The 27,312-nt window shown below is 45.6% G+C and overlaps 2 protein-coding genes and 1 pseudogene across 5 annotated transcripts in view; 2 read left to right on the forward strand and 1 right to left on the reverse strand.

Moving 5' to 3' along the window:
* The first annotated feature begins 7,081 nt into the window (after positions 1-7,081).
* Positions 7,082-27,312, forward strand: part of LOC149353463 (uncharacterized) — a 184,211-nt pseudogene continuing 163,980 nt past the window's right edge.
* Positions 17,746-19,008, forward strand: LOC149353464 (uncharacterized). Its single transcript, XM_089582588.1, has 3 exons — positions 17,746-18,404; positions 18,484-18,647; positions 18,853-19,008. Exons 1-3 carry the CDS (start codon positions 18,189-18,191, stop codon positions 18,995-18,997), a joined length of 525 nt encoding a protein of 174 aa, XP_089438714.1. The 5' UTR covers positions 17,746-18,188; the 3' UTR covers positions 18,998-19,008.
* Positions 21,148-27,312, reverse strand: part of LOC149353465 (uncharacterized) — a 196,194-nt gene continuing 190,029 nt past the window's right edge. For 2 of the 4 annotated variants that reach the window (XM_089582572.1, XM_089582573.1), the window contains 3 exons: positions 26,311-26,440; positions 22,816-22,987; positions 22,535-22,635 (listed from right to left, as the gene is read on the reverse strand). In XM_089582572.1, coding sequence (XP_089438698.1) covers positions 22,978-22,987; positions 26,311-26,440 — 140 coding nt within the window. In that variant the 3' untranslated portion in view covers positions 22,535-22,635; positions 22,816-22,977. Of the gene's footprint in view, positions 22,639-22,815; positions 26,441-27,312 lie in introns of all 4 variants that reach the window. The other 2 variants (XM_089582567.1, XM_089582575.1) reach the window with 2 other exon arrangements.

Raw genomic sequence — 27,312 nt, forward strand, 5'->3', positions numbered from 1 at the left:
GGCGACATTTAAATGCGACTGAGAGCAATTTTGTTTGCAACTAGTCCAAAAACTGCATAAATATTGATCACAGATCCCACAGACCCGAATGAATTAAAAGGACTGCAATTGTTTTGAAGATATTCGCTAGGGTTCGCGAAAAAAAAAATGTGGCAGTTACTACAAGCAGTAGCTGCATTACATGAGCTGTTATTAATTTCAGTTCAGAAAAAAAAGAAAACAACATATGGGGACAGTTTTATTTGTATTAAACAAACCCAGAGAACTTGACTGCATAAACACCACATATATGGCTATGACACTAGAGGTAAAGTATTAGCCAACACAATTGAGGGAAACTGTTTCAGGCTGGTTTATTACTGGATGTATAAGAGAAAACAAGTGAAAAATGGATTACAGGTGGTAACTGGCTCGTAGTAAATATAATGACAAGAAGCAAAGTTGACCAGAACTAGCCACTGCCAAATAAAATACAAAGACCTTGCCGTTAAACATTAAAAACAAAACCAGCAAAAAGTGTCAGTTCGCTCACCACAGAAACAAGTATACAAATAGATTTGATAATAAAATTTGCCCCAGTCAATCCACTTAATTGCATCAATCCAGTGAGGACTATACGTAACCCTCAGATACGCCCCTATACACGTTAAAATACTTGCTTTTTAACTCTAATACGCCCTAAAATCGAATATGCTGTGGCCATTTGAGACCCTGTTCAAGCCTACGTTATCACTAACATTGAATCCTTGCAAAACCGTGCTGTTCATTTCATATTTTCAGACTACTCACCCTTCACAAGCGTTTCAGCGTTAAAAAAATGTGCTGGACTGGAAGATTTGTCATATCGCCGTAAACTTGCTGGCTTACCCCTTTACCATAAGCTTTATCACCACCCATCCCTTCGCAGTGATTTGTTTCAGTCACCTGATGCTATCTTTCCACGCCTTGATCATTCTTTCAAAGTTAAACGCGTAAACTGTCATTCATCGTCTTATGCCAATTCATTCATTCCCCGTACTATCACTGAATGGAATAGTTTGACATCAGTCATCGCCACAGAAACTGACAATAAAAAATTTCAAGAGCTTCTTCGCTATGACGGAAATGTGTAAAAGTTTGCTGTTTTTGTTAGTGTCCACTTTTTCTTTGTGTGATGCCTTATGTTTTAATTAACGTTTTTTGTTACACTTATTTGTTAAAATGTATCCGATTACTAATGATTGTACCCCCCCCCCCTATGTAATACCCTCTTCTGGAGGGCCTTTAGGGGCAACTTTAATAAATAAACAAATAAAGAAAAAGTACCTGCACTGTTCTCCCGATTCTGTCACGTAACGCTGCACCGGGAATTCGAGCCACAGGACTTGCTTGGTAAACGTTAAAGCCTTTCAGTTCTGCATAACTTTTTAATAGCCACAACCAAACCGTCAAAACAGTGCAGCAGAATCTCGAATATACGTCAGGACCGAAAAAAAAGAATAAATGACTGCCAATCAGTGGATTTCAAAATTCGGAAAATTGCCGCAGCCATATCAACAAGGAGGGGGCTAGCATACTCTATTTACTTGCATAACTTGCGCCCTCGCGTAAATGCGCACCCAAAATTTATTACAAAAACATATATGAAAAAAAAATGCACCAGCGTGTACGCGGGTGCACGCTAGGCAGGCTGTTGAAGATCGGCGCGAACGCGTTTCCACATACGGCAGTGAAAGGTGCAAGCAGCGAGGGGACTTCGGCCGCGCCGCTGTGAAGACGTAACCATAAACATTTGATGTAACCACGTAACTGGCCAGGCCAAGCCAAAGCAATGTCGTAACTGCTGCGCTCGAGGTGCGAGCACCTTGGCAGCTCCACGTGTAAGAAGTGAGTAATTCGTTTGTTAAATTAGCGCCCGTAAAGAAAATTGTATTCGCGCGCCGTTTACCCGGCCCACTCGCTCTTGCGGTTGCTTTCCAGGACAAGGTGTACGGAATCCAAAACAACAGTTCGATTTGCCGCTAGTCAGCCGGGCTTATTGCGAGGACGCAGTTTTAGCGCCGTTTATCTCCACTGGCTCCTGACTGCTGGCTCTGCGACTGTATCGTTGCGCGTTTATTGCTCAGAGCTCCGTATGTGGCATCATGCCATCCTGCGCGGATGGGGGTTGCGTCGACCTGTATATGGATTTTTTTTTACCAGCGAGGTCTGAGAGTGGGGGGTCGACGTACGCGCGACAATGTAGGGCATATATATGTGCGTTAAGACCACCATGGAGTTTTTTTAGCACGTATTCGCGAAATCTCTGCATCTCTTTTTGGAGCCCTAAATTCTTGAATAAAGTGCACAAATTATGCGAGTGAATCTGCTATCTTGTTGTCCGCACAACAAATAAAGCTTATTGACGTTTAGGCGCAGCTTGGTGCAGGAGATCAAGTTGGCACAGCATGGCGCAATTGGCGCAACAATTCCGCCCCTGCAACTGGCAATTTATGCTGCTGGCACCACTAGCCAAAGGTTTGGCGTGAATCACTATATAAAAGAAAAACGAGAAAGGAATCACATGCACACTCCATAGGAAAATCAATTCTCATTTCCGTACTCTTGGTGACCATCAAATAATTAGCCCCGTCCCTAAAGGCGATGTATTCGGAGTCAGTAGAAGCAGTGCTTGCTGTGTGGTGCAGGCCCGTTTCATGCTTACAACCATCCATGCTTCATGTGGGCACTCAGCACACACGAAACCAAACTGTGCTCACTGTTTGTTCACAATGCTCCGCTGCAATAAAGACAACAGTGTGGCCCACGTTTCGGACTTGTTTAGCTAAGGCACCGTGTCCAAAGCGTCAAGGATGTCACAATCATCAGTTTGTCTACGGCTGTCAGCATTCTCTGCTGACATCGGAGCGGAGTTCACAAAGTACGTACAACCTGTCTTAAGCACGGCACAGGTCCTGCTTGCCTGCCTGCCATGCCATGCCATGCCAGCTGTGCCACTGGATGTCCCGAGCAACTAACCAATCGCGAACTGCTTTTATTGACCTGTCCTTCCGCGGCCGCAAACACCACTAGCTCGGGGAGTGCCAGCTCTCAGCAGCAGCAGCAGCAGCAGCAGCAGCCGCACTCATCGCACAGCATAGGCAGTGTGGGTAGCGGTGTGGAAATGGCTCGGCCCGGCACCAAACTGGCCAGCGCTGCTGATATCACCTTGTCGCCCACCTACCAGATGATCCACGGCAAGGAGTGGCATAACATTCGCAAGAGCGACCTCCAGGAGCACCGGCCCGTCCAAAACCAGCTTTATGCCGTGCAGCCAGACTATGGCAATGCCATCAACGTGTTTGGTGCCCCGAAAGGACGCATCCAGCAGTCGAACAGCTTCGAGACTATTATGTCCACTGTCATGACCCCAAAGCTGCTCTATAGACCCTGCTCACGAATGCAGAAATAAGCAGTTGTAGGCAAACTTGTGTTTGTGAGGCTGAACGAATAGCAAGTTGCAGAATGCAGCCACTTAAATGCGCTTCATCCCAGAATGCATCGCGTGATTAAGGTGACTGCTGATAAGCGTGAGTTTGCCTATAGAATTTCCTCGTTGCTGATGACGCTGTCTCTAAACCTCTGTAACCGTACAAAAAATAGCGGGGCCTCAAGAATACAAGTTCGTGATGTGCCATCCCTTGGCAGCCCACACTGGTGCTAACGTCACTTCCTGCCAGAGGAAGGCTGTCTGCATGAATGATGTGCAAGTCTACTCAACCAACAGAGGTAGCACACGTCATTCATTTCCGACCCATATTCAAAGGCACCAAAAAGAGATGCTTGTGACCTATGGTCCTGACACCAAAATGTTCTCAACTTGCAGCTTTGCGACATATTGTGCCATGAAAAGCAAACTATTCTTCCCTGTGCACAAATGAATAAATATGAATAAACTACATTATTCTTGACACCCTGAATCCCCACAAAACATAACATAACAAAAGAAGTGCCATGACAACTACCTCAACATTTTGCTGAACTGATAATTATTTGTGAACATGAGAATTAAAAAAAAATTGCAGACAAAAGGTATGGCAATGGCCAGAACTTGTGACTCAAACCAGAATGCAACTTTTCTTAATACATATATCTGTGAACCCTGTCTGGCAAGACAAAATTTGTGAAACCCCTAATCCAGGCACTAATGGCAATGGCAAACAACTGGCAATGGCAAACCTAAATGGCAAACAACTGTTGAGGTAACTGAGAGCACTCTTGTAGTCTTCCACAGTCGTTACTGATGCAATTGAACAGATAGTGGAAGTATGTGTATATAGGTATCTGAGATTTTTTTTTTCACATGTTGAATTGCTTCTCTAATGCAGATTTTTAAAGCAATTTAAGCTTGTGATATGGGCCACTTTTTTACAATTCATTGCTTGCCTGTCGATGTGACCTGTTTGGCATGCAGTTTTAGAAATTTATTTGTGAACACTAGTGTGCACATGGTGCAAACAAGACTTCTCATTGCAGACAGAGTATGTAAGTAATGAACTTGTGCAGTCTTGTGTTTGGCCAATAATTCCAGTGTTCATTTGACATTGTGCTTTGCATATTGAGTTTCCAAGGCCATGATTACATGCAAAAAGCAAACACTGCTTTTTGTTTGGGCACATTTTCTGTGAATGCTGTCTCAGTTTATTTTCTTTGTTTCGGTATCAGCAGTTGAGATTATATTGTGTGGGCCAGTGAAGTGTTGCATAGCATCTGTGTTGCCCTGTAGTAATGTCCTGGATTTGTTTTTCTTTTGGAAGCTGTTCGTTCAAAATTTAACAGAATTTACATTAAAGATCACTGCACTTCAAACGAAAGTACTATGCAGCCCTTTTTGTCCCTGGCACATGTAGTCTTGTTCTGACTGCGTGAATCACCCCGGTCACATCATTGCAAACCTTACCCTGGAGTGCATCCGTCAATGGCTTAAACAAAAACTGATGCCATTTTCTTGGATTCAGGGTGTCTAACAGTGGTGCAATTGCTCGTGAGTATACAGAAAATGTCAGTGTTTTGCTGCCACATTTATTTAAGAATAAGCATGAACAGAAAACATTGGGCATTTTTTTGTGATCCATGTTTATATTTGTTCATGTATTTCAGCATCCCAGTTATGCTTGCTCGTTAAGTTTTCAGAGGAGTTTGGTGTCTTGTAAAGCTGTAGTTGATCATACTTCTAGCATCTAGTATGTGGTTCTTTAATCTACACATTGCATTTAACTCTTCAGACGTGATATGAGCATTTTTTCCTTGGTGCATTTTAGTACAGTGTTCACATTTTCTGTGTGTGTGAGTTCGCCTAAATACAATCACATTTTCTGTGTGTGTGAGTTCGCCTGCACTTGTATTTAAAGTTCTCAATTATGTAATGGTTTTCCACAATACATTCAGTCTAGAGTTCATCCATAATATGCTGGTAATTGTAATCTGTGAGCTTTGTAAATGTGATAAGTCGAACCCGGATATATCGAATTCTAAGGGGATCGGAAAATAGTTCGATATAGCGAAAATTCGATATAGAGATATAGGCTAAAACTGCACTCCCGAACATAACAAATTGTGGCTTACCATTTGGAAGAGCCGCGAATCACATAGTATGGGCACGCAATGTGAAAGCGCTTTATTTCGCTGGAAAAAAGTCACTTATTTTGGGTTACTTTTTCTGGGAAACGAAGTTCAAAACACTGGTCTCGATTTTCTCAAGACTGTCCAGGTGCGAGAGCCCAGTGCCTTCCATTTTGCCGCAACAGCCCCGAATCAGGCTGAACGCTGACGCCAGTTCAGTGGCTGTGCATGGACGCGTTTCTTCGACAATACAGTTGCCCTTGTCATCTCGGGAATCGGCGCCTTGAACACCAGCTATTCCGGCCACAATGTCCTCACCAGCGAGGTCGGATATCGCTAGAACTTCGCTGTCAGCGTTAATAAAGACCTCAACAGTCACTTCGGACGGAACGGTGCCGGGCATATTGGACAAGTCGCGAAACACGTCGTCCAAGCACTCACCGTCATCTAAATCTTCCGGACATTGATCTCCGGCCACTTCAAGGCTTGCCTTGCCAAAACAGTTGGCTACTGTGGCCTGCTTCACGTTGCACGTTGAAACACAGGCACACACAAGAAAAACACGCGAGGCGTAAATGGAGCGGTCCGTGCGAAGCCTATGCGAGCGGCAGTCAACGCGGCTGTGAAGGAACGACAGAGGGAAAAGAAAGTGCAGGGAGAAAGATCGGCGCTCTGGGCTTCGCTTTTTTTTTTTTTTCTGAGCTCTCGTTTCATGCTCGTTTCCCTAGACCCACGAGCGACCGTTTTCTCTCTCTTCCTTTCCCCAGGAAGCGTGGCTTGGAAACGTCGCCGCGCGTGTACGCACTCTCTTCACTGAGCTCCAATAGGCTCCCAAAGCATCGCCGGGTGGCGCTGCTGCGCCTGATGTGCAGCGCCATCTATGGGAGAAAAGTAAAAACTGGGGCGCTGCTCGCTGCTCGCGCTGCTTTCACCACGCTTCTTTGCACGCGCGCTTTCTTGCACGTGCACGCGCCCGCGCTGTCGCGATGTATCGCCTGGATGAGCCACAATAAGATCGTTCAGACTGATGCGCAGTTCCGCAATGCAAACTTAATTAAAAGGGGGAAACTGATTAGTTGCGTCTACTGTGTGGAGCAGACGATCGACGACAAGGAGGCCCAACTGACTGTAAAATGCGTTTCTCGAGTGAGTAATAACGTCGTACTGTATGACATGTAACTAGAGGTAAGTCCACTGAATAATTATATGCTCGAAGTATGCGAAGTACTCTCAGCTCTGTGAAATAAAGCGAGACACTTGTTGATCGTAGTTGTCAGTTGTTGCATGCGATGCGCAGTTCACGTTAAAGAACCCCAGGTGGTCGAAATTTCCGGAGACATTCACTACGGCGTCTCTCATAGCCTCTCATAGCGCAAGTGCGACCTGCGGGTCGCCTTCTCGCTTGAAACGAAAACTCTCGGGAATAACATTGCTTGCGCGCTTTCGATAATTTCGTCTGCTTTGACCGCGTCTCCTGCACTCGTGCTCGGTACGATTCGCGATGCACTACGGCGACCAGGAGGATGTCGTGACGGTATTGATGTGCACCGCAGTCGTGGCGTCCGGCAGCAACTCGCAGTGCTTCGGCCTGCCGACGTCGGTGGCTGTCAGCGGACGTAGCGACAGTCGCAGCACACCGGGCGCACATGGGCCAAAGATTGTGCACAACGTGTACAGCCGCTTATCCACCTCTACCCGATCCAAAACGTCGCCGACATTCTGGTCGCGCAGGCAGGCGTCAAGCTCGGCCAGGGCAGCCTTCAGCCGTAAGTACGCGGCCCAGTGGTGGGAAACGTGACCGTCACCTTCATAAACACATATCGGGCCAAAGACACTTCTCTTAATTCGTCCCGACTGCTAAAGAATGTACTGAGGTCGAAACAAACGGCGTGTCCCGCTCACTCAATCAGCTGCGAGAACTAATCCCTCTCACTCAATCAGCTGGGCCCCGCCGCGGTGGCTCAGTGGTTACGGCGCTCGGCTGCTGACCCGAAAGACGCGGGTTCGATCCCGGCCGCGGCGGCTGAATTTCTTGAAGGCGAAATTCTAGAGGCCCGTGTGCTGTGCGATGTCAGTTCACGTTAAAGAACCCCAGGTGGTCGAAATTTCCGGAGACATTCACTACGGCGTCTCTCATAGCCTCAGTCGCTTTGGGACATTAAACCCCAATAAACCAAACCAATCAATCAGCTGCGAGAAGCTTTAGTTCGTGCTCGCCATTTACAATAACGTATAAAAGGTACAAAAAGGGTCATGTCAAGATAGGCTTTTTCAGCCAACTCGAGGCCGCTCGTCCGCCATGTAGTACAATGACTAGACGGTGTATTCTTAGGCGTCACGCAGTGACATATGGACATCTGCGTGCGTTCGGGTGTGCTCTTGTATGTTAGGGAGTTAGAGCAGTACTGGTAATATGAGGAAGGCTCCAGGGAAAAGCACTAAGGAGAGCTGATAAGGAGCACTTTCTGCCTGACAGGCAATGCAAAGCGTCCTTTTCATGCCCCCCATTGCTCCCTGTTCACTTAAGCCGTCTCTAAGCTCCCCGGAGTCCAGCGTTACCCCTCTCGCCTCCGTTGCCTCTGTCTTGGCAAATGAAATCACTGATGCCGCTGAAGACTCCGTTTAGCCAGCTTAACCATGGAATCAAGCATCCATGAAGTCATAATATGCCAGGATCATAAATCATTTGGTGGTCATAAATTAGGGGGCGGTTAATTTGCACAGTGCTTGTCGACAGGCCAAACGAAAATATCAGATCTGTGCTAACACTGTGCTACCACAGGTACCCTGTTTGCTTGGTTTTGCAGTTCTTGGTTCGCGATCCATCTATGCTCTCTCTCTTTCCGTACTGACTTATTCATCACGCTAAGCCACTTCACACAGCTGAGTAACCTGACGCGCTTTGAGCGTGCGCAGCCTTCGGTTCTTTCTTCCCCTCTATCCGCAGTCAGTTGCATCGTCTTCAACTCACTCTCTTGACGCGTGTGCACTGTCTCCCCACAGATGACTTTGTTCGCACATGCATCGCCATCGCATGTGCAAACAAAAAACTCACTACTTTTTTACTGCTTTTGCGGCTCTAAATGGTAGCGGGGCGTCGGTTCTCGAACCGTTCCGACCCTGTATCGGCTGCTTGTCGCGGTTCTGTCCGCGCAGGAACTGCGGCATCACCATGATCCGCTGGTTCCCCTTCGGGGCACAAGTGTCGCCGTGCTGTCGCCGCCATTGTAACGTCTGACAACGGGGCCGGCACTCGGCTGGACTGCTCTTCCAGCGTATTCGCGTCAGGTGTTTCCGGATTCACCTCTACCCGATTGCAAAGCCGAGCTGACCGCGTCGGTCGTCCCTTGGCGATGCTAATCTCCTTCCCTTGGAACGTGAGCTCCCTGTGCTTGGGAGTGTTCGGTAAACGCACCGGATCTGCTGCCGATGCCACTTGTGCTTCCGCCCTGCAGTCGCCTTGCCGGTAATCCTGTTCGCCGGCCTCAAGCGCCGTCTGTGCTGTCTCACATGTACCTTCGCCTTTGCTTCCGTTTGAAGCGGCATCACAGCCTCCCTCCTGCTAGCTTTTGCTCGGTCTCGGAGAGCCTCAATTTCACTCTGCATCTCCGGCACCCTGCACGACGAGCGCGCTTTGTCAAGCTCGTCCTCCTGACCACGGCGCCCATCTTCCTCGCGACGACGTTTGCGTCGCGCTATCCGCTCGTGTGCACACGAATTGGCGAAGGGCTGCTCCCTCGAGACCCAACTGCTTTCCGCGGTAACTGGTAACCACGGTGGGCACCTAATCACTGTACGTTATTTGCCGGTTGTGCACTTGGATATGCGAGAACGGCAGTCTCGTAGCAATCGGCTCGTCCTACTCCCACGTATGCCTGTACCCCTATCTGCAGTCCTGACTGCTCCTCGGAAAACGGGTCATCCCTTAAAGCCACCGACCGTGGGTCGGCTGCTTGCCGCGGTTCTGTCCGCGAGGCAACTGCGGTGTCACCATGATCCGGCGCTGGGGCCCGTTCAGAGCACAACTGTCACCGTACTGTCGACGCTAAAAGCCACGCAGGAACACGAGTGTGTTGTGTAGGAGCGCAGAGAAAGGAGCCCCGTCCGCTATACATAAAGTGTCTGTTTCTGGTATATGTGGATATGTGTTCCTTCTCTGCTCTTATCGTCTCTATGGACATTCAGTTGTTCGTCTTCTCTCCCATCGCTGTTACCAACCCTGCTGTTTCCCTGACAGTTATTTTTCCACTTTCAACACATCAACGCCACGCGCACACCGACAAATGATTTACACTTCAGACCTGCACGGGCTTCAGGTCGTTAACAGCGAGTGATCGCCTCGTCATTCATCGGCATATTTTGCGTCGATGCAGGCCATCTCACTCCTTTCTCGACTGCAGGGGGCGCCTGTGCGCTCGCTCTTGAGCCCCTTCACACGCGCCGCCACGTACTAGCTCCGCCGAAGAAGAAGCCTTGCCTCCGAAGAGGAAGGACGTGTTTCCCATGGTGGCGTCCTCCGAGGCGAACCTTGCGTTGGCCTCGTTTTTCTTCACTTGGCAACGGACCAGCTAGAGCCGCCTGGTTAAATCCATCGACGCTTCTTCCACCGTCCCGGCGCCAGGATGTCCAGGCGGCACTCTAGCAGGCTGGCCTGTGCGGTGCCTCCTCCGTGCTGCGGTGCCTTCGCCACAGTGACGGCGGCCATCCGGGCATCCGACACAGCCAACGGACCCTGCGGCGGTATGTACGACGGCAGCGGGCTGCCCGCCACGATGTCCAACGACCGCACTCTACCCACGGCCGCCCCCGCACCGACTACAACACCTGTCCACTAGTAACACCAGGGCACCTTCCAACGACACTCCACAAGACAGCAAGGCGCAGAACCAGGAGGTCAAGGGGAGTCCCGCTTCGGCGTTGCAGGCTGGATAGCTTCAACGTAACAAATACAAACTGTTCGCGATCAAAAGAAAAATAAATAGAAGCTCAATGCAGAATGGTGTCGGCTTTTATTATCACTCCACGCGACATGCTTCGACTGTTCGGCTCCCATTGATGTCGTGTTTCGTTTTGTATTCGCTACACACTGGCTCTATTTCTTAGGCTTGCTGAGTCAGATTAGATCCGCGGCTTCGCGTATTAGTCGGCGTAGTGTGCATACGCGCAGCCTCGGCTCGCCCTCGTGCTGGTGACCACACCGCGCACGTAGCCCGTGCCTCGGGCTAACTTCGTCGTCATCGGGTGGAGCGCGCAGCACAACAAAATGCCGCCAGGCGCCCCGAAACCCCACTCGGGAAAGCATTCTCAACTTCGTCGTCGTCTCTCGCCAGTTTCCATCACACTTCGCCAGTCGCCCTCTGCGACGTCATGAGCCGCAAGCAACCTGTGGTCGATAAAGCACGAAGAAGGCGGAGAAGACTTTTTGTGCTGTTGTGCTTACACTTTATAACTCGATCACCAGATAATTTGCCCTGATATTGTGGTTTTGCAACTGTATATGGTGCTCGAATATGGTGCTGATATGCAGGGAACTGAATAAATTGCGTGACTTCCTGGCACCAGTGCCCGTTTCTCCTCCAGCAATCCGCCGAGCAAACTAGTAACTACAGAGAAAAACCGAGGCATGCTGCCTTCCATGAAAACAAAACTCCTACCAGGGGCCGCGGCAGAGCGACAGGCCTAAAGATCGATCCAATCCAATCCGTGAGCCACCAGCTCCGGCGCGATGTTTGCGTTGTTTTTCGTCGCGTCGTGCTTCTTTCGACCTTTATTTTTGCTACAGTATGCGGTTCGTTTGTTCTATGGTTGCTGCGCTGTGCTATAAATGGGATGTATCAACTATGCGCTCGACAAGGCCTTCTTCTGCACCTGAAGCTTTCGTGAAAAAGCTCCGGTGTCGTGTTGCGCCTGACTCCTTGCTGAGATGCCGACGCTTTGTTGCTTCGGATCAAAGGAGCGACCTGGTGTTATAACTTTCATGTAAGTTTCTGTGTTTGAAGATTACTTTGAGGGTGTTACTGTGGGATGAGCAAAGCGCTGTAGCATATGATACTCTTCCACAACTTGTTTGCACTGGAGTGGAAGTTATAAGTATGATGCGGTAGGTGCCGCAAACGCTCTTGCCCGCGTTCGCGAACCTATCACGAAGCTCCATAAGCCAGTGCAGCGCGCCTGTCTCTTGCTTTACACTATGAAAAAGTTGAGACGAGGTGTACATGTATGGCGTGAATTTAAGGCAGTTAGTTGTACGTAGGTTCATAATTGCGATAAAACAGAACGCACGAAAAGGATAATGTCAGGACTGTCTGTGTTTGGAGCGATTTGCGACTGATTTTTTATTTTGTTGCGGCCTTTTCAATGTGGATGTAGCCCGGCTGCAGAGTGTGTTGATGCCTGAATTATGCCATGTCATGGAAAGCACAGGTAGGTTGTAATTAATGTAAAATTTGTCTACCTTCACAGCTTATCTATTTGTTTCAATGTTAGGCCTGCCAAATGGATGTTCCCAACCATCTACTGCACAGTAATTTGCCCTGTGCAGTAGCATTGTTTGGAAAGCTGAAGTGTTCTGTTGAATTTGTGAACTTTAGTCACACATTATTGACCTGTTTTCCTATTGCTGCATACTGACTGCAATGAGACCATGCAGTGCATTGGTGCAGCTTTGTGAAACATGTTCATGCCTACAAGGCTCAGTGCTGAGCAAGGTAGCAGGCTCATATGTGGCACCTTTAGAGATACATGTCCCTGGATTGTGAGCAGACCTATATTCCTTTACTCCTGTGGAGCTGTAGATCATCAAATATGCTGTTAGTTCCGGCTGTGGGCTTCATCAGGGAACCTTGTGAGCTTAGTTGTTTCGAGAAAGGCCATGTTTTGCTGCATCATGACGTCTAATGTTATGTTGACAAAGTGCAGTACAGGTTGCTCTCTCATATTTTATTTCCTTGGCCATGCAGTGTGGATATGACTGACGCATGACGTATATAGCACCTGAGAGTACAGCAGCAGCCTACAGGTAAGTTTGTACTACAGTGCAAGTTTCTTCCTCTCATATAATCTGTACTTTCTTTTTCTTTGCTGTGTGCAATGGAGGGTATCTGGCTGTAGTGCAGTGTACTTGCACAGTGATGGATAGAAGTTTGTGAGATGTGAGTTCTTGGGAAAAATTTCTTTCTGTACTGTGCTGTTAACCAAAGCAGTTTAATCAATACTAGAATCATAAGAGGAAATGGACGCTCGAACCTATTCAACAAGTTTCAGCTGACTGCCTAGCGAGGCAGTGCAAAAACAAATATTTTTCTTGCAATCCACATCCCGAAAACTTTTTCTCTATGACTGAGCCTTGTGCCCAACCACTGAGTATACAGGTAGCTTGCAGCTGTGTGTTAAGGATTCCTACTCTCACAGTTTAATTTTTTAGACCTTCAGTATGCATGTGATTGCCTGTGGGAGTAGTTGTAGCATCTTACACTGTAAACACATTTTTCATGCACTGGCACAAAACTGTTTCCAGTGGATATCTTGCCTTTTCTTTGTGTACTGTTTTTAAGCAAAATATATTGCATTTCAAGAAATATTTTCACCTCCATTGGCTACTGCTTAAGAGTTATTCAATGTGTATACTTGCTCTCATAGCCACAGATGCGTAACCTTGAACTATTCGTTGCAGAAACCATTGTAATGAAATATATGTACAGTCTAAGAAGCACTGCACACCTTACGCTCCTGCCCATCACCTCTGAATACATGAACGGCTTCATAGTTTGATACAACTCAAGAATGCAGTGGTGAATTCCCCTCAAATGAGGCCTTCCAACCGGTGGCATTGACCAGTTCTCAGATGTCGTGGTTATTTCGGTAACGTGAAATCGCAGGCGTCTGGCATGTACCTCCATGAAATGTGATTAACCGCCATGTCATGAAAACCAGTCAATGCCTTTGGCTGGAGGGCCTCCGTTAATGGGCATTTGCTGCATTCTAGAGTTGCATCCTACTACAGTGCCAACAGTTCATATTAGATGTAGAGAACACACCAACCTGTTATGTTCCACTAATTCTCAACAAGCTTCTATTGAAATGTTCTTTCTTAATACGTGTAAAGCTGTTAAGCTGGCTGTTTTCAAATTCTGCCAGCCCTAATGCCATGACAACTACCTCAACATTTTGCTGAACTCATAATGATTTGTGAACACGAGAATTCAAAAAAAATTGCAGACAAAAGGTATGGCAATGGCCAGAACTAGTGACTCACACCAGAATGCAACTTTTCTTATTACGTATATCCATGAACCCTGTCTGGCAAGAAAAAAATTTGTGAAACGCCTAATCCAGGCAGTGTGATGCTCTGTGCTAGCAAAAAATTTCACTCATGTGCTTTTGGAAGACATAGCACATCTTGTGGCCCACAGCGTGTGACCCGCAATATGTACAATCATAACAGCAGAGCCCAAGGATATGGTTTATGTAATACACGAAGGCGTGAAGCTTGAAAGTTGAATGACCACCTATTTGCTCTATTGCTACAATCACTTGTACCTCGCTCCCAAACAGTTGTGCTTATTGGTGACTGTGGATGTATTAGCGTTTTCCTGCTTTGGAAGGAGTGCCATATGAAGAGTTCAGTGCTTTTGTCTTGCTCTGGGTGTCTGATAGCTGGGTAGATTACAAGGAGATGCCTTTTTCACTTTGTTCATTCTTTTTTTTGAGTGAAATGTTATCCCTTCTGGTGAGCCTTATGCACTGCATTGCAATATGTAGCTGCAGTAAGGCACATCAGTAGAGATGTAATTTTTTAAAATGTATTTATGTCTTTTATGGCACTTGTCATTTTTTTTTCCCTGCAAACATGCTATTCAACTTCTCTGTTGCCAGATCAAATCCACATAAAGACTTTCTCAGAATGGAGTTGCTGTAACCTACATTTCATTGACACAATCTGTTCAGCAGTAAAAAATTCCAGACAAACAAATCGTTCAGTGCATAGCAAAGCATGTATACATAACGCATTGTTGAGAGAAAAAAGGAAGTGTGATAGCAATGCTGCTCAGGTTTGACATGCTGCTTCTACTGAAAGAAAACAAAGAAAACTATTTATTAGCCATGAAACTGTCCAGTAGTACTTTAAGTACACACAGCAATGGAATGTTCAGCTGTATGGAGGTTGATTTGTCACTGTACAGTAACTTATTGAAATAAATCTCCTATAAACCCGGAACATCTCGCTGTTGTGCTGCCGTAAAAGGTACACAGTACCTTCGCAATCAGGTTTTTCCATTATCCTTGCTCACCAATGTAATACTTCTTGATTTATATCTGGTCTGACTGTTATATAACAAAACTAACCCTGTAACTCATTATCTACATGCATCACAATTCCAGTGTTCGAGTGCTTATCATTTTGATTATACCAGCCATTCACATTCATGCAGTGATGCAGTCTTGTCTATCATTTTCTATTATGAAAGGTGTGGAGGAAATATATTTCTCTCAGCTGTTTACTGCATTTATTTGAGTCTAGGCCGACAGTTTCAAAAAATATGAGGTACGATATTCTTCGGTAGGCTTAGGTTCGAGGATTTATAAATAAACCACAAAACACAACAAAAACTCCTTCAAACTTAAAATGTTGCATGCAAGCAGCACCACCACAAGCATCCACCAGAAGGCAGAACTGTAGCCATTACTGTCTGTAGCCGAAGACAACGGAGGTACAGGAGACTGGTTGCCATTCTGACCAAGTTTACCATCCAAAGGATGTCTAGCTTAAGGAACATGTGAACTTCCAGCGATTGTCCAAGTTTTCTGCCAGCCAAGCACCAACGTAATGGCACCAAGCAAACAGTGCTACCTTTGTCCAAACTGGGTGAGACTTTGGTGAGAATGCAAAGAATGTTTTTCATTGGAGGGGGCAGCGCGACCAGCTTTTTGCATGCACTTCAATGAGAAGGGCCTTCTCGTTCTCAAATTTTTTTTTCAGCCAGCTTACATTCACGAAAGGTTTTTTTTTAGCTCTCTGGCCTTTAACTTACGGTGTCTGCTCACAATCAAGGCCAGCCTAGATTAGAGTAAATACAGGACATGCAATTGCCATTTTCTTTACTACATGACGCAATTCAAAATGTGTTTCTTTGAAGAACATTTCCGTTTAGAGAAAAGAGAACAAAATCTAGTAATTACCATATAAACGCGTGTATGGGCCACACCCCATTTTCCCGACGGAAATGCTTAAAAAAAATAAATCCGTGTAAGGGCCGCACCCAAACTTTCCACGACCCAGGTGGGAATAGCCTTCTAAATGCACGCGCCGTGGCCTACGCGATCAGCTCCGGCTGCGAGCAAAAGTGTGCTTGATCGCGGAGCGCTTGATCATGGAGGCCACACACATGCCAGAAAGTATAAAGGAGGCGCTGCACATGCACAGGAGCTTCCGAGTGCCGTCCATGGATGGCGCCCAAGGCCGCGGTCATCATCACCGTAAACTTTTTCTTCGCCGCGACCTCCCGCCATCCACATCGATATCAGCATCGCCAGCTCCAGCCTTTTGTTGTTTTTGTGGCTTGTTAGCATGCTTGCCATAGTTGTGGTGGTTGTGGCTTTTGCCTGCTGCCGCCGAGCTTTGCAGTTTTAGCACGATGGGATGGGAGTTAGCTCTCGAACACGCAAGCGTGCGGCGGGCAGGAAATTCGACGCAGCCGAGGAGTGCGTCCGATGATGGTGCAACCAGAAGGATGCATTGAGAAACGCAAGCTGCAAAAAGCCCGCTTTCCGAGGCAGGCCGTGCGAGTTTCCCGAAATGGAAGAAGAGCTGCTCTCTTATGTGATGGAGGTGCGGAAAAACAGCTACGCGTTGACAGCGGACGTGCTGCGCAGCTTCTTTTGGGATGAGCATGCACCAGAGCACAGCACCAGTTCAGAGTCGAAATACTCATCGAGTGACGATTGGACGCAGAATAAATGCCGTTCATTCCCTGATTGGTGTATTTTTACTTAAAAAAAAATTTTTTTTCGCAAATCGCGTGTATGGGCCGCACCCTGAAAATTGGCCCTTGAATCTGGAAAAAAAAGTGCCCCTTAGTCGCGTTTATACGGTATCACAGTTGTTCCAGTATAGGAAATGCACTTGTTAGCAAAAAAATGCTTCAAAAAATGTGTTCCATTCCACATTTTCTTTAGCTTTTGAAATGAGAGATAGTCTAGGGCAGTGACTGTGTTCCCACTTTCAAGCTCGTCCCTCAATCTGTCGTGCCACTCGAACACATATGCATGATACAGGCAGTATTCACAACTATAAGCCTCAATACGAATTTGAAAAGGTTCTGCTGGTGCTTTATTCACTTTCACTAAAAACTACAAATAAGACATATTGTTTAACTTGTGCGGCATGACGTGTGGCACACAACAGACAGTCCAACACCTTCACACAAATGTTGCCAGTCAACTCAATGGCCAAGAGTGCTGATATTTGTCAGGAAGGCTCAAGCACACTTAAGGTCATCACTCCAGTGTTCACGTTCAGTTCTCCCTGCTTCGCCTTAGAGGTAGAAACAGAGTCTTCATATATAACAGGCAAACTTGCAAACTTCTTACACTTCGTTTTTTAACAGAAAAGACGGGCTTTCTTCAACTTCTGATAACATATTGACATAAATGCCGACAACACATTGAACAGTTACCAAACCATATATTTCAAAACAAATAAATGCATCAACATAAAATACAGCCAAACTCAAACAGGTCACTATTGCCACATGCAGCAGCAACTTAATACAACCTTTTAAACAAATGAAGTCACAAGTGTTTGTTTGTTTATTGTTTATTGGGGTTTAACGTCCCGAAGCAACTTAGGCTATGAGGGACGCCGTAGTGAAGGGCTCCGGAAATTTCGACCACTTGAGGGTTCTTTAAAGTGCACTGACATCGCACAGTACACGGGCCTCTAGAATTTCGCCTCCATCGAAATTCGGCCGCCGCGGCCGGGATCGAACCCGCGTCTTTCGGGCCAGCAGCCGAGTGCCGTAACCACTGAGCCACCGCGGCGGGGCTCAATCAACAAATAGTTGAACTATGGGGTTCAAAATGAAGGTGCATTAAAGGACATTTAAAGGCTGTTTCACATGGTGCGACGCGAACGAAAAAATACCGCCCGGTCACAGTGTCATTGCGACGGTAATCGCAGCCGCCGTTTCACATGCCAACGATTACAGTCCGTGCCGTCGGCACCCTACCGTCGGTGCCGCCTTTCAGTGGCCAAAAATTCTTTGGCTGCAATAAATGTAAAACATCGTAGAAGGCGTTGGTGTCGTAATCATGGGCAATTATATTGCGCCGTGATGTATTATAATGTTCAATAAAACGTTTTCGAGATTTCTTTTTTTGCCTTTGCTACCAGATACGCAACTATGCGCATCTCGCCGCGAAGTCAACAAAGTGTTGCACACGGTACGCACGGATCAACCTCCGGCGCGCAATCTTTGACGCAGAGCATTCAACCGTGGCACCCTAGAGGGACCGTTCTAGCCTCCGTTTCTTTCGCTATGGACCTGTCAGTTGCGCAAAGTAGTTTGCTTCTCGAGGAGTACTACCTCCTTGAATAGAAAAAGCTGTTGATGAGCAGTACACCAGCCACAAGCAAAGTTTCGGTGCTGGCAGACGGCCGAGCAGGCGCTCTACTACCGCATTTCAGCCCGCAGCAGCTCCTCCTATTGAAAGAGTATTACCTTCTGCAGAAGAAAAGGATTCTCTTGAGCGCTCCGGTACCTAGGCGGTGGTGGACGCGGCCGATATGGCAGAACCGCAACGAAGAGTCAGTGTTCTACACAGTGGTGAGTTTATACTGTCAAAATTCATTTTGTGTATATTCCTCTCTTGCTTGTGTTCTCATACTAGAATTTCTGTGTGCAGATGCCTTTGCTTATGTCTGGCGACCCCGAATACTTCAAGAAATATTACAGGATGACACCTGAAAAGTTTGAGGAGTTGCACTCCTTCTTTGAGGAGCATCTGACAAAAGCTTATGTTGTGCGCGAGCCACTGCCGTCGCGAGCACGGCTGGCAATAACGCTAAGGTATGTACGCAAACATATCAGTACGCTGAAATCACTTTGCCTTAATATGTCATTCTTTTTGTTTGCTGCTATTTTCCAGTGTCCTTTTAATTTTATGCTCTTCCCAGATGTAGACTCTTTTCAGGTCCTAATTTGCACAATGACTAAAAACATCTAGCAAATAAGCTTCAGTGAAAGCGTCGTAATTGTCCATTTTTTTTCCCAGATACCTGGCTTCAGGCATGTACATGCAGGATGTGGCCCTGGAGTTCCGTGTTGGGATATCAACAACTACAGTTCATTCTACATGCAGACTGCTGTGGACAACATTGCAGTCTTGTACCTTAAGGTATACAGGGTGTTTCACCTAAGACTTTCTGCAATTTTTAAAAAATAAGCTATTTGAATTAGATGCGCGCTTTTTCTGGCATAGCATTGTCAGCGGTGTAGTACATCATAATGCAGCTAAGCCGTGCTAACTAGCAGGCTTGTTAACCAATATTTAATAGTTAACTTTTAAACTATTGCCGTTGGGCTCCTTAATTATTGAGAGGCATGCAGCCCACCGTAAGTAATGTCCATATCCGTTTTTAGAATTTCGAGAACGCGATTATCCTCGGCGCTGTGGCTCAACAAATTTCGCCTAAATCGCGCCAAAATACATGCGGTTTGAGAAGCTTGCAGGCAAAGCAACCTCTCCAGTGCACGTAACTCGTCGAAATAGCCAAAATTTGTTGGGCCACAGCGCCGAGGATAATCGCATTCTCGAAATTCTAAAAACGGATATGGACATCACTTACGGTGGGCTACATGCCTCTCAATAATTAAGGAGCCCAACGGTAATAGTTTAAAAGTTAACTATTAAATATTGGTTAACAAGCCTGCTAGTTAGCACGTCTTAGCTGCATTATGATGTACTACACCACTGACAATGCTATGCCAGAAAAAGCGCGCATCTAATTCAAATAGCTTATTTTTAAAAATTGCAGAAAGTCTTAGGTGAAACACCCTGTATATTGTATCTTCATTTCTATGCACAAGTGAGCTAAACTAGTTTTTTGTGCAATTGAAGACCGAGTTCTGCATGAAGGAATGCAGATTTCACCGTTTATCTCGACTATTAGTCTCAACAAGCAGTCTGGTGCTTTAATTTTAAAATGTATATAACTTAAATAGCTTCCATTTCAGGTGGCAACAACTGAAAAATGGCACGAAGTTGCCAGAGGTTTCAAGGAAAAATGCAACTTTTCAAATTGTGTTGGAGCAGTCGATGGTAAACACGTACAAATCCAGGCCCCTCCGCACTCAGGCAGCCTCTACTACAACTACAAAGTATGTTGTTCTTGGTAGCTGTGCATCATGTTGAGATTTGACTGTGTTTGCAATACATTCTCATTACAGGGAACCTACTCCATTGTGTTGCTGGCGGTTGCCGATAGCAACTTAAAGTATGTGATGGTTGATGTTGGTGCATATGGTAGGAAAAGCGATGGGGGTACTTTAAACATGTCACGGTTTGGCAAGTGCCTTGAAAGAAGTAGTCTTGGGCTCCCTGGACCAGAACACCTGCCAGGCACACAGACGGCTGCACCCCATGTGTTTGTGGGAGATGAAGCGTTCCAGCTTCGGCCAGATTTTCTCCGGCCTTATTCTGGCAGGAGCCAAAGTGAAGAAAAAAGAATCTTCAACTACAGGCTCAGCAGAGCAAGGTGATTGTGGTGATTCTGCTGTGTCTATTTTACAGTCACATTAACGCAGCGTGCGAATTTATCATCTACCATTTGCTTTTCAGAAGGTGCGTGGAAAATACTTTCGGGGTTATGGTGTCACGGTTTCGCATCTTTCGACGCAGCATCAACCTTCTGCCAAGCAATGCCGACTATGTTGTGATGGCATGTTGTGCGCTTCATAACTTTCTTCGTGACGATGCCGTGTACATGTCTGCCACTTCTGATGATGAACCTCGAGATGCAGCCAATGGTCAGTTGTCTTCAGATGGTGGATCGGGTATGCTTGATCTTCAGCCACCATCTGGACACAACTACAGCCGGACAGCTGCAGAAAGCAGGGATTTGTTTTGTACATATTTTTCAAGTTCTTGTGGTGCTGTGCCATGGCAGCGAACATCTGCTGGCCTGCGTAATTAGTGGATAATTCAATTGGAACAGTTCATATGTTTTGTACCCTTCTTTGGTCTCTGTTATTTTCTGTATAGTGAAATAATCCTCATTTTTTACTGTATAAGTTCGCTGTATATAATTTATTTACCTGTGCATTACATTCCTTCAGTATTTATCAATGTTTCACCATGGAAACACTTATGTCAAGATTGTCCTGGTCTACAGCTATAATTAGCCTTGTACTTGATTTTTTATATAATAAATTTGTTTGTAGCTCTTCTTTTTTTCTCGATTATATTTTCTACCGCACGTAAGCATACATTGCTTGTGGGTGAGTAGGCAGATAAGCAGAGGCGTACTGGGCAAACATACGTGTTACAAAGAAACAACTTACTGCTTCATATAATGGCACACTAGCTCATTTTTTAATTAATATATTTATCACAGTACCCACACCACCTTAAATGGCATTACAGTGGGAGGGAGGGTATCACAGTAAGAAAGAGGAACAAAAAAAAAAGTACAGGTGAATTGCCGTGTGAACGAAAAAACGTGATAAAAAACACTGCAGCAATGAACCACAAAAACAGACAGCAACAATTGTACCAAAAACACATGCAACACAGTCTAGCAATTACAGGAGGCACACCTTGAGTCCGAAAAAAAAATTCATTTTCACGTAATTGCATTGCACACAAACACAATTCTGCCACGAGAAAGGAGTAGTTTGTTGTTAAAGCTTTTCTTTTTACCCAAAAGAGAAGCCAACCGCTAGATGAAATGATAAACTAATAAATTTCGATGCCTGTGGCTTGTCTGATATAGTAACACATTACGATGATGATTTAGTTTACTGTTGCGAACGATTAGCGCACTACAGGGCTAATGTTACCAACTGCTGCTGTTATTAAGTTGCATCTTACTATAGTAACCAAAATACGTCGAATTTCCATGGAGGCGAAATTCTAGAGGCCCGTGTACTGTGCGATGTCAGTGCACGTTAAACAACCCCAGGTGGTCGATATCTCCAGAGCCCTTCACTGCGGCGTCCCTCATAGCCTGAGTCGCTTTGGGACTTTAAACCCACATAAACCAAACCAAAATACGTAATACAAGGCAGGATGGTCTTAGCCGCCTGTGTGCCATAAAACCGAACACAACACGCAATAAAAGGAGAAGAAACAACACATGGTAAATAATACATGAACACATAGTAATCACAGTACACCTTTCATTGCAGCAAACAGGGAGTTTTAGAATAGGGGGACACAAATGGTTAGGTGGATAGGGGAACAGCTATGTGCCAGTGTGCACGCGCAGAACAACTACCTGAGGGCTGTAATCGTTCTGCACATGCACACTGGCTCACCGCTATTTCCCTATCCCTCCAGCCGGTTGAGTCCTCCTATTCTAAAGCTATCTGGTCTTACTCCATAATCTGTACACCTGTAACAAGAAGGTTCGCAGGGTACACACCTCTAGAATAGTTTGAGACGATGTGCAGTAATTCCATTCTGAGATCACTTTGCATATCTTGCGGCACCCTAGACATTGCCGGGTGCAGCGATAATAAAAAGTGCGTAACATCGTCCATTGACTGCTGAGCCGCAAAGGCGGTTCTAATCACATCAATTCTCGCGTCAACTGCCTCCAGTTCTGCTGCACGCTTACGTGGCCTTGGTGCAGTGCTCTGTGGTTGGTTTTGTGTGCTTGTTTGCACATGGGGCACACTGGGGGTGGCGAATATAGCCTCCAAAGGGTCTGGTTCAGCAGGTGACGATAGCTCTTGCGGGGCTTCCTCTGCCGGGTAGACTTCAAACTGGGAATCATTCCCCGGCACTTGCACCTCATCAAGGCTTTCACGAAGCTCTACTTGCATGTTGCCATGACTACTGCAAATAAAGCAGGTTGTAAGAGAGGCAATAAGTAAATGAAAGCATATGATCAAGCTCAGCAGGTGACTCTAGCTGCACAAATGAAACTATGAAACTGGGTTTCATTTAATGGGATTGTCGTCTTGGTCACGGAATGCGCTATTCACTGGGCAATACATGTATCTGGGTGCTTACCGACGTGGTTCCAGGATGTCTTGCATGAACCTCATGCGTTGCATGTAGGGCCACCGGGCCTTCACTGACCTGCCGCTGGACCCACTCCGCGTGCTATCTTTCAATTCCTTTATTTTTCTGCGGAATGAGTCCTCTAGGTGGCGCCACCGCGCTTGAAGTTCTTCAATTGATACTGCGTAGTAGAAACAAGACACAAAGTTCAGGAGAAAGCATTTTTATTTGTTTGTGTTTAGAAAACAAACTACCGCAGTTAAAACATGCTTAGCATGGCAGAGCTACAAACACCAGCCTGTAATGCGAACGCAAGGGCATCGTTTAATAGTGCACGGCTTTGCGCAGTAATGTTTTACATGCATGCTGGCATATTGGAAAGCTTTAGCGCAACGCTAGAACAGTTGCTGCCCTGCAGCGGTGGTTCACTTTTCAGGGCGATCCGCCTGCGCCCGGGGGCACTGGTTCGATACTGGCCGTGGCGGCCGCGTTTTGGTGCAGGCGAAACGCAAGGCGCTCGCGTCCCAATTAAACAGTGACAGCACCTGCCAATGAAACGCAAGGTGATTTCTAAGCACGCGAGAGAACAGCAAAAGTACATACATGATGGGTCAATTTTTTTCATAACATCAAGCACGTCTTGCCACAGGTGGCTGTGGTTCGTTTTTCGGTAGTCATACAATGAAATCTTCAGAAGAAGTGGTCGCTTCTCTATCTCGTCAATCAAAATTTCGTTGAATAACATGCGTGACATGGTAGCAGCAAAAAGTATCTATAAACGTTGGGTAGGGTAGCAGAAGTTCGCGGCGGGCGTGCCTTTCCAGAGCCAGAGGATAGTCAAAATAGCGCCAACGCCAAATTTCGACGGTTTCCCTTCCATCATTTCCTGTCATGTAGCCTGAGCTGCTATTGGCTGACTACTGTGACCATCGCTGTGATCGCACCGACGCCGCGGCAGTGCGACGAACTTGCTGAAACTCTGTCGAGGTGGCCCTGCGACGAAGCGCATTTCTGTCGCACACCGGCAGAAATCGCACTGCGTTGCGGCAACAATCGCACCATGTGAAACAGCCATTAGCCCCATAGCATACCACTGCTAGGGTATTTGGAGACAAACTCAGGTAGTGCTAACGTGGTAAAATGGTAAGCAGTAAAACGGTGTCCTTGACTTTTCAACACTGATAACAAAATGGCAAGCTTAACTTCATGGCAGCGATCACCTGGAGCAGTAAGAATAAACAAAAACTGTACACCAAAGTAGCAATATTCTTTGCATGTAAAACAGATCAGTCAAATTCTAAAGCAGAACATTACCTCAGAAAAATATCTACCTATATCATGAACTACTCTTTCGCCAGAAAAATGATACATACTAGGATTTGCACGCAGAAAATGACACTGATGTTAAGCATAATTTCCGTTATAGGCATACACAACAGTACCAAAACCTAGCCCCTAGAACCAGTAAGCATGACGGGTGGAGCGAATTTGTTCAGCAGCAACAGTCTAGCAGCAGCAGAAAAAAAACTAACATGCTTACCAATCCTTATGAATGCAAATTTTTGCCTCGTTGCACAACCCTCGACCTACTGCATATACATGCTTTGACAAAGTCAGTGCTAAATCCCAGCCTCACCACCACTGCATGCCATTCACCAAAAAGCTACAATGGTGAAAGGGGAAGGAAAATTTTCGCATACTACAGCTAAAAGACCGTACTCTTATCAGCAAAAGTTTGCGGGCCACGCAAGCATCAACAGATTTGAACTCCTGCATCATCACCTGGTGCATCTATTTCGTGCTTCCAGGACTATTCATCTGAGCTTAACATTCTCCCCTTCTATAGGTTTCTAGGAAGAGGCGAAGCATAAAACTACTATATAGCAATGATCAAGAGGCTTGCATACACCAAAACATTAACAGCTCTTCTAAGATTTTCACAACGGCTTTTGCTTTCGGAAAAAAATATTTTTTCCTTCGCTAGTAGAAAGCCACAGTAGTTTGCCACAGTGTGGCTTTCTATGTCATACTCCGAGAATGCCAGTGCCCAACGCAAAACGTTGAATGTTGAGGAAATGGGTGCCATGTGCAGTCTAAACAGCAGAATGCCAGGCTGCCAGGTGATGCAGCAATAAAATTTGGCAGGTGCTCAAGTGGTTTCCAAAACATTTCTCCCTGACAGCATCTAGTTCTCTTCACCACAAGGAAATCAGAATGTCACATTTATAAAGCTCATAGTTTACAATTACCAGCAAGCACATTATAGATAAAACCTCCAGTGAATGTATTGTGGAAAACCATTACATAGTTGTGAACTTTAACTACAAGTGCAGGTCGACTCACACACACAGAAAAAGTGAACACTGTACTAAAATGCACCTAGGAAAAAATTCTCATATCAGGTCTGAAGAGTTAAATGCAATGTGTAGATTAATGAGCCACATACTAGGATGCTACAAGTATGATCGACTACAGCTTTACAAGACACCAAATTCCTCTGAATAATAAGCATAACTGGGATGCTCAAATACATGAACAAATATAAACATGGATCATAACATAATGCCCAAAGTTTTCTGTTCACGCTTACCCTGAAATAAATGATGCAGCAAAACACTGACATTTTCTGTATACTCACGAGCAATTGCACCACCGTTAAGACACCATGAATCCAAGAAAATGGCATCAGTTTTTGTTTAAGCCATTGATGGATGAACTCCAGGGTAAGGTTTGGAATGATAAGACCAGGGTGATTCATGCAGTCAGAACAACACTACATGTGCCAGGGACAGCCTGGTACAAAAAGGGCTACATAGTACTTTTGTTTGAAATGCAGTGATGTTTAATGTAAATTTTGTTAAATTTTGAATGAACAGCTTCCGAAAGAAAAAAAAAATCCAGGGCATTACTACAGGGCAACACTAATGCTGTGCAACACTTCAATGGCCCACACAATATAATCTCAACCGCTGATACCCAAACAAAGAAAATAGACTGAGACAGCATTCACATAAAATGTGCCCGAACAAAAAGCAGTGTTTGCTTTGTGCATGTTATAATGGCCTTGAAAACTCAATATGCAAAGCACAACGTCAAATGAACACTGGAATTATTGGCCAAACACAAGACTGCATAAGTTCATTACTTACATACTCTGTCTGCAATGAGAAGTCTTGTTTGCACCATGCGCACACTACAGTATGTTCACAAATAATTCTCTAAAACTGCATGCCAAACAAGTAACATCGACAGGCAAGCAATGACTTGTAAAAAAGTGGCCCATCAAAAGCTTAAATTGCTCTAAAAATCTGCATTACAAAAGCAATTCAACATTTGAAAAAAAAAAAAAAAATCTCAGATATATATACACACACTTCCACTATCTGTTCAATTGCATCAGTAACGATTGTGAAAGACTACAAGAGTACTCTCAGTTACCTCAATGTGACATACTAGACGTATTTGAGACATCAAGGTGAACAAGACAGGGGAATCAGACCTCACTTGTACTCCTGGTTGATGGTATGCCCAATAATGAGTCGACGAATTCCACTAGTTCCAGCACCGATCTCATAGAGCTTAGCATCTCGAAGCAGCCGGCCAGTTGGGTAGTCATTGATGTAGCCGTTGCCTCCTGTGGACAAATCATAAAATAAACCAAAGGTTCTTTTTATACAAGTACGGAGACAACAGAAAATGGGTTGCTATAACAGAAAAATAAGTAACGAGTTCTTTGCACACATACAACTAATGGGGGCAGACGCTCCTGACAGAAGGCAGTGGGACCCTCTGAAACGAGCTGGTGAAACCTGACTGTACATTCTAAGACTCAAATCTGAAGTCAACTGCTTACTTTAAAGGGAAGGTGAAGTAGTTTTTGAGAATTCGACAAGTTCCAGTGCTTCAGAAGTAGGAACCTTCTAGGTAAAGTATGCCAACTAGCTAGCGCTAGCATTTAAAATTGTGACGTAATCGTCGATTAAATCATGGACATTTCCTCACAATGTCAAAGAAGTGTAAAGAAGCTCGGTGATGACATCTTTGTTGCCGAAATTTGAGATTTCTGTCGCCCTCGCCCAAATCCTAGTGTGCGTCGTCCGATGCCACCAAACAACGTGTTAAAAGCTTCACTTTCGGTAACTATGGTCTTCTTTGTTTGAGCAACCTTTTCTTCGCTGGAAACGTAGCACCGCCGAACATGATGTCATGATTGCCAGGCACATTGCACTGCAGAGAAGCGTGAACGCCGACACGAATTTGTACAGAGATTAAGTCACCATTTGAAATGCTAACACAGAAAGACTTCCCAAGCTTTACCTGCAAGTTTCATACATTCAAACCCTTCAAGCTCATCGAATTGCAAAACCTCTTCAGTTGCCCTTTAAGCAAGTGCTGTCAAATAGAATGAAAAGGCATGCTAATTAGATGATCTTGCAGGGCACTTACACAATATATTATCCGTGTGAAACCTAATTTACTACACTGCACTTTACTGCACTTACTACA

This window comes from Amblyomma mixtum, chromosome 3 (assembly GCF_055824585.1).
Source record: "Amblyomma mixtum isolate Tamu chromosome 3, ASM5582458v1, whole genome shotgun sequence".
Classification (NCBI taxonomy): Eukaryota; Metazoa; Arthropoda; class Arachnida; order Ixodida; family Ixodidae; genus Amblyomma; species Amblyomma mixtum.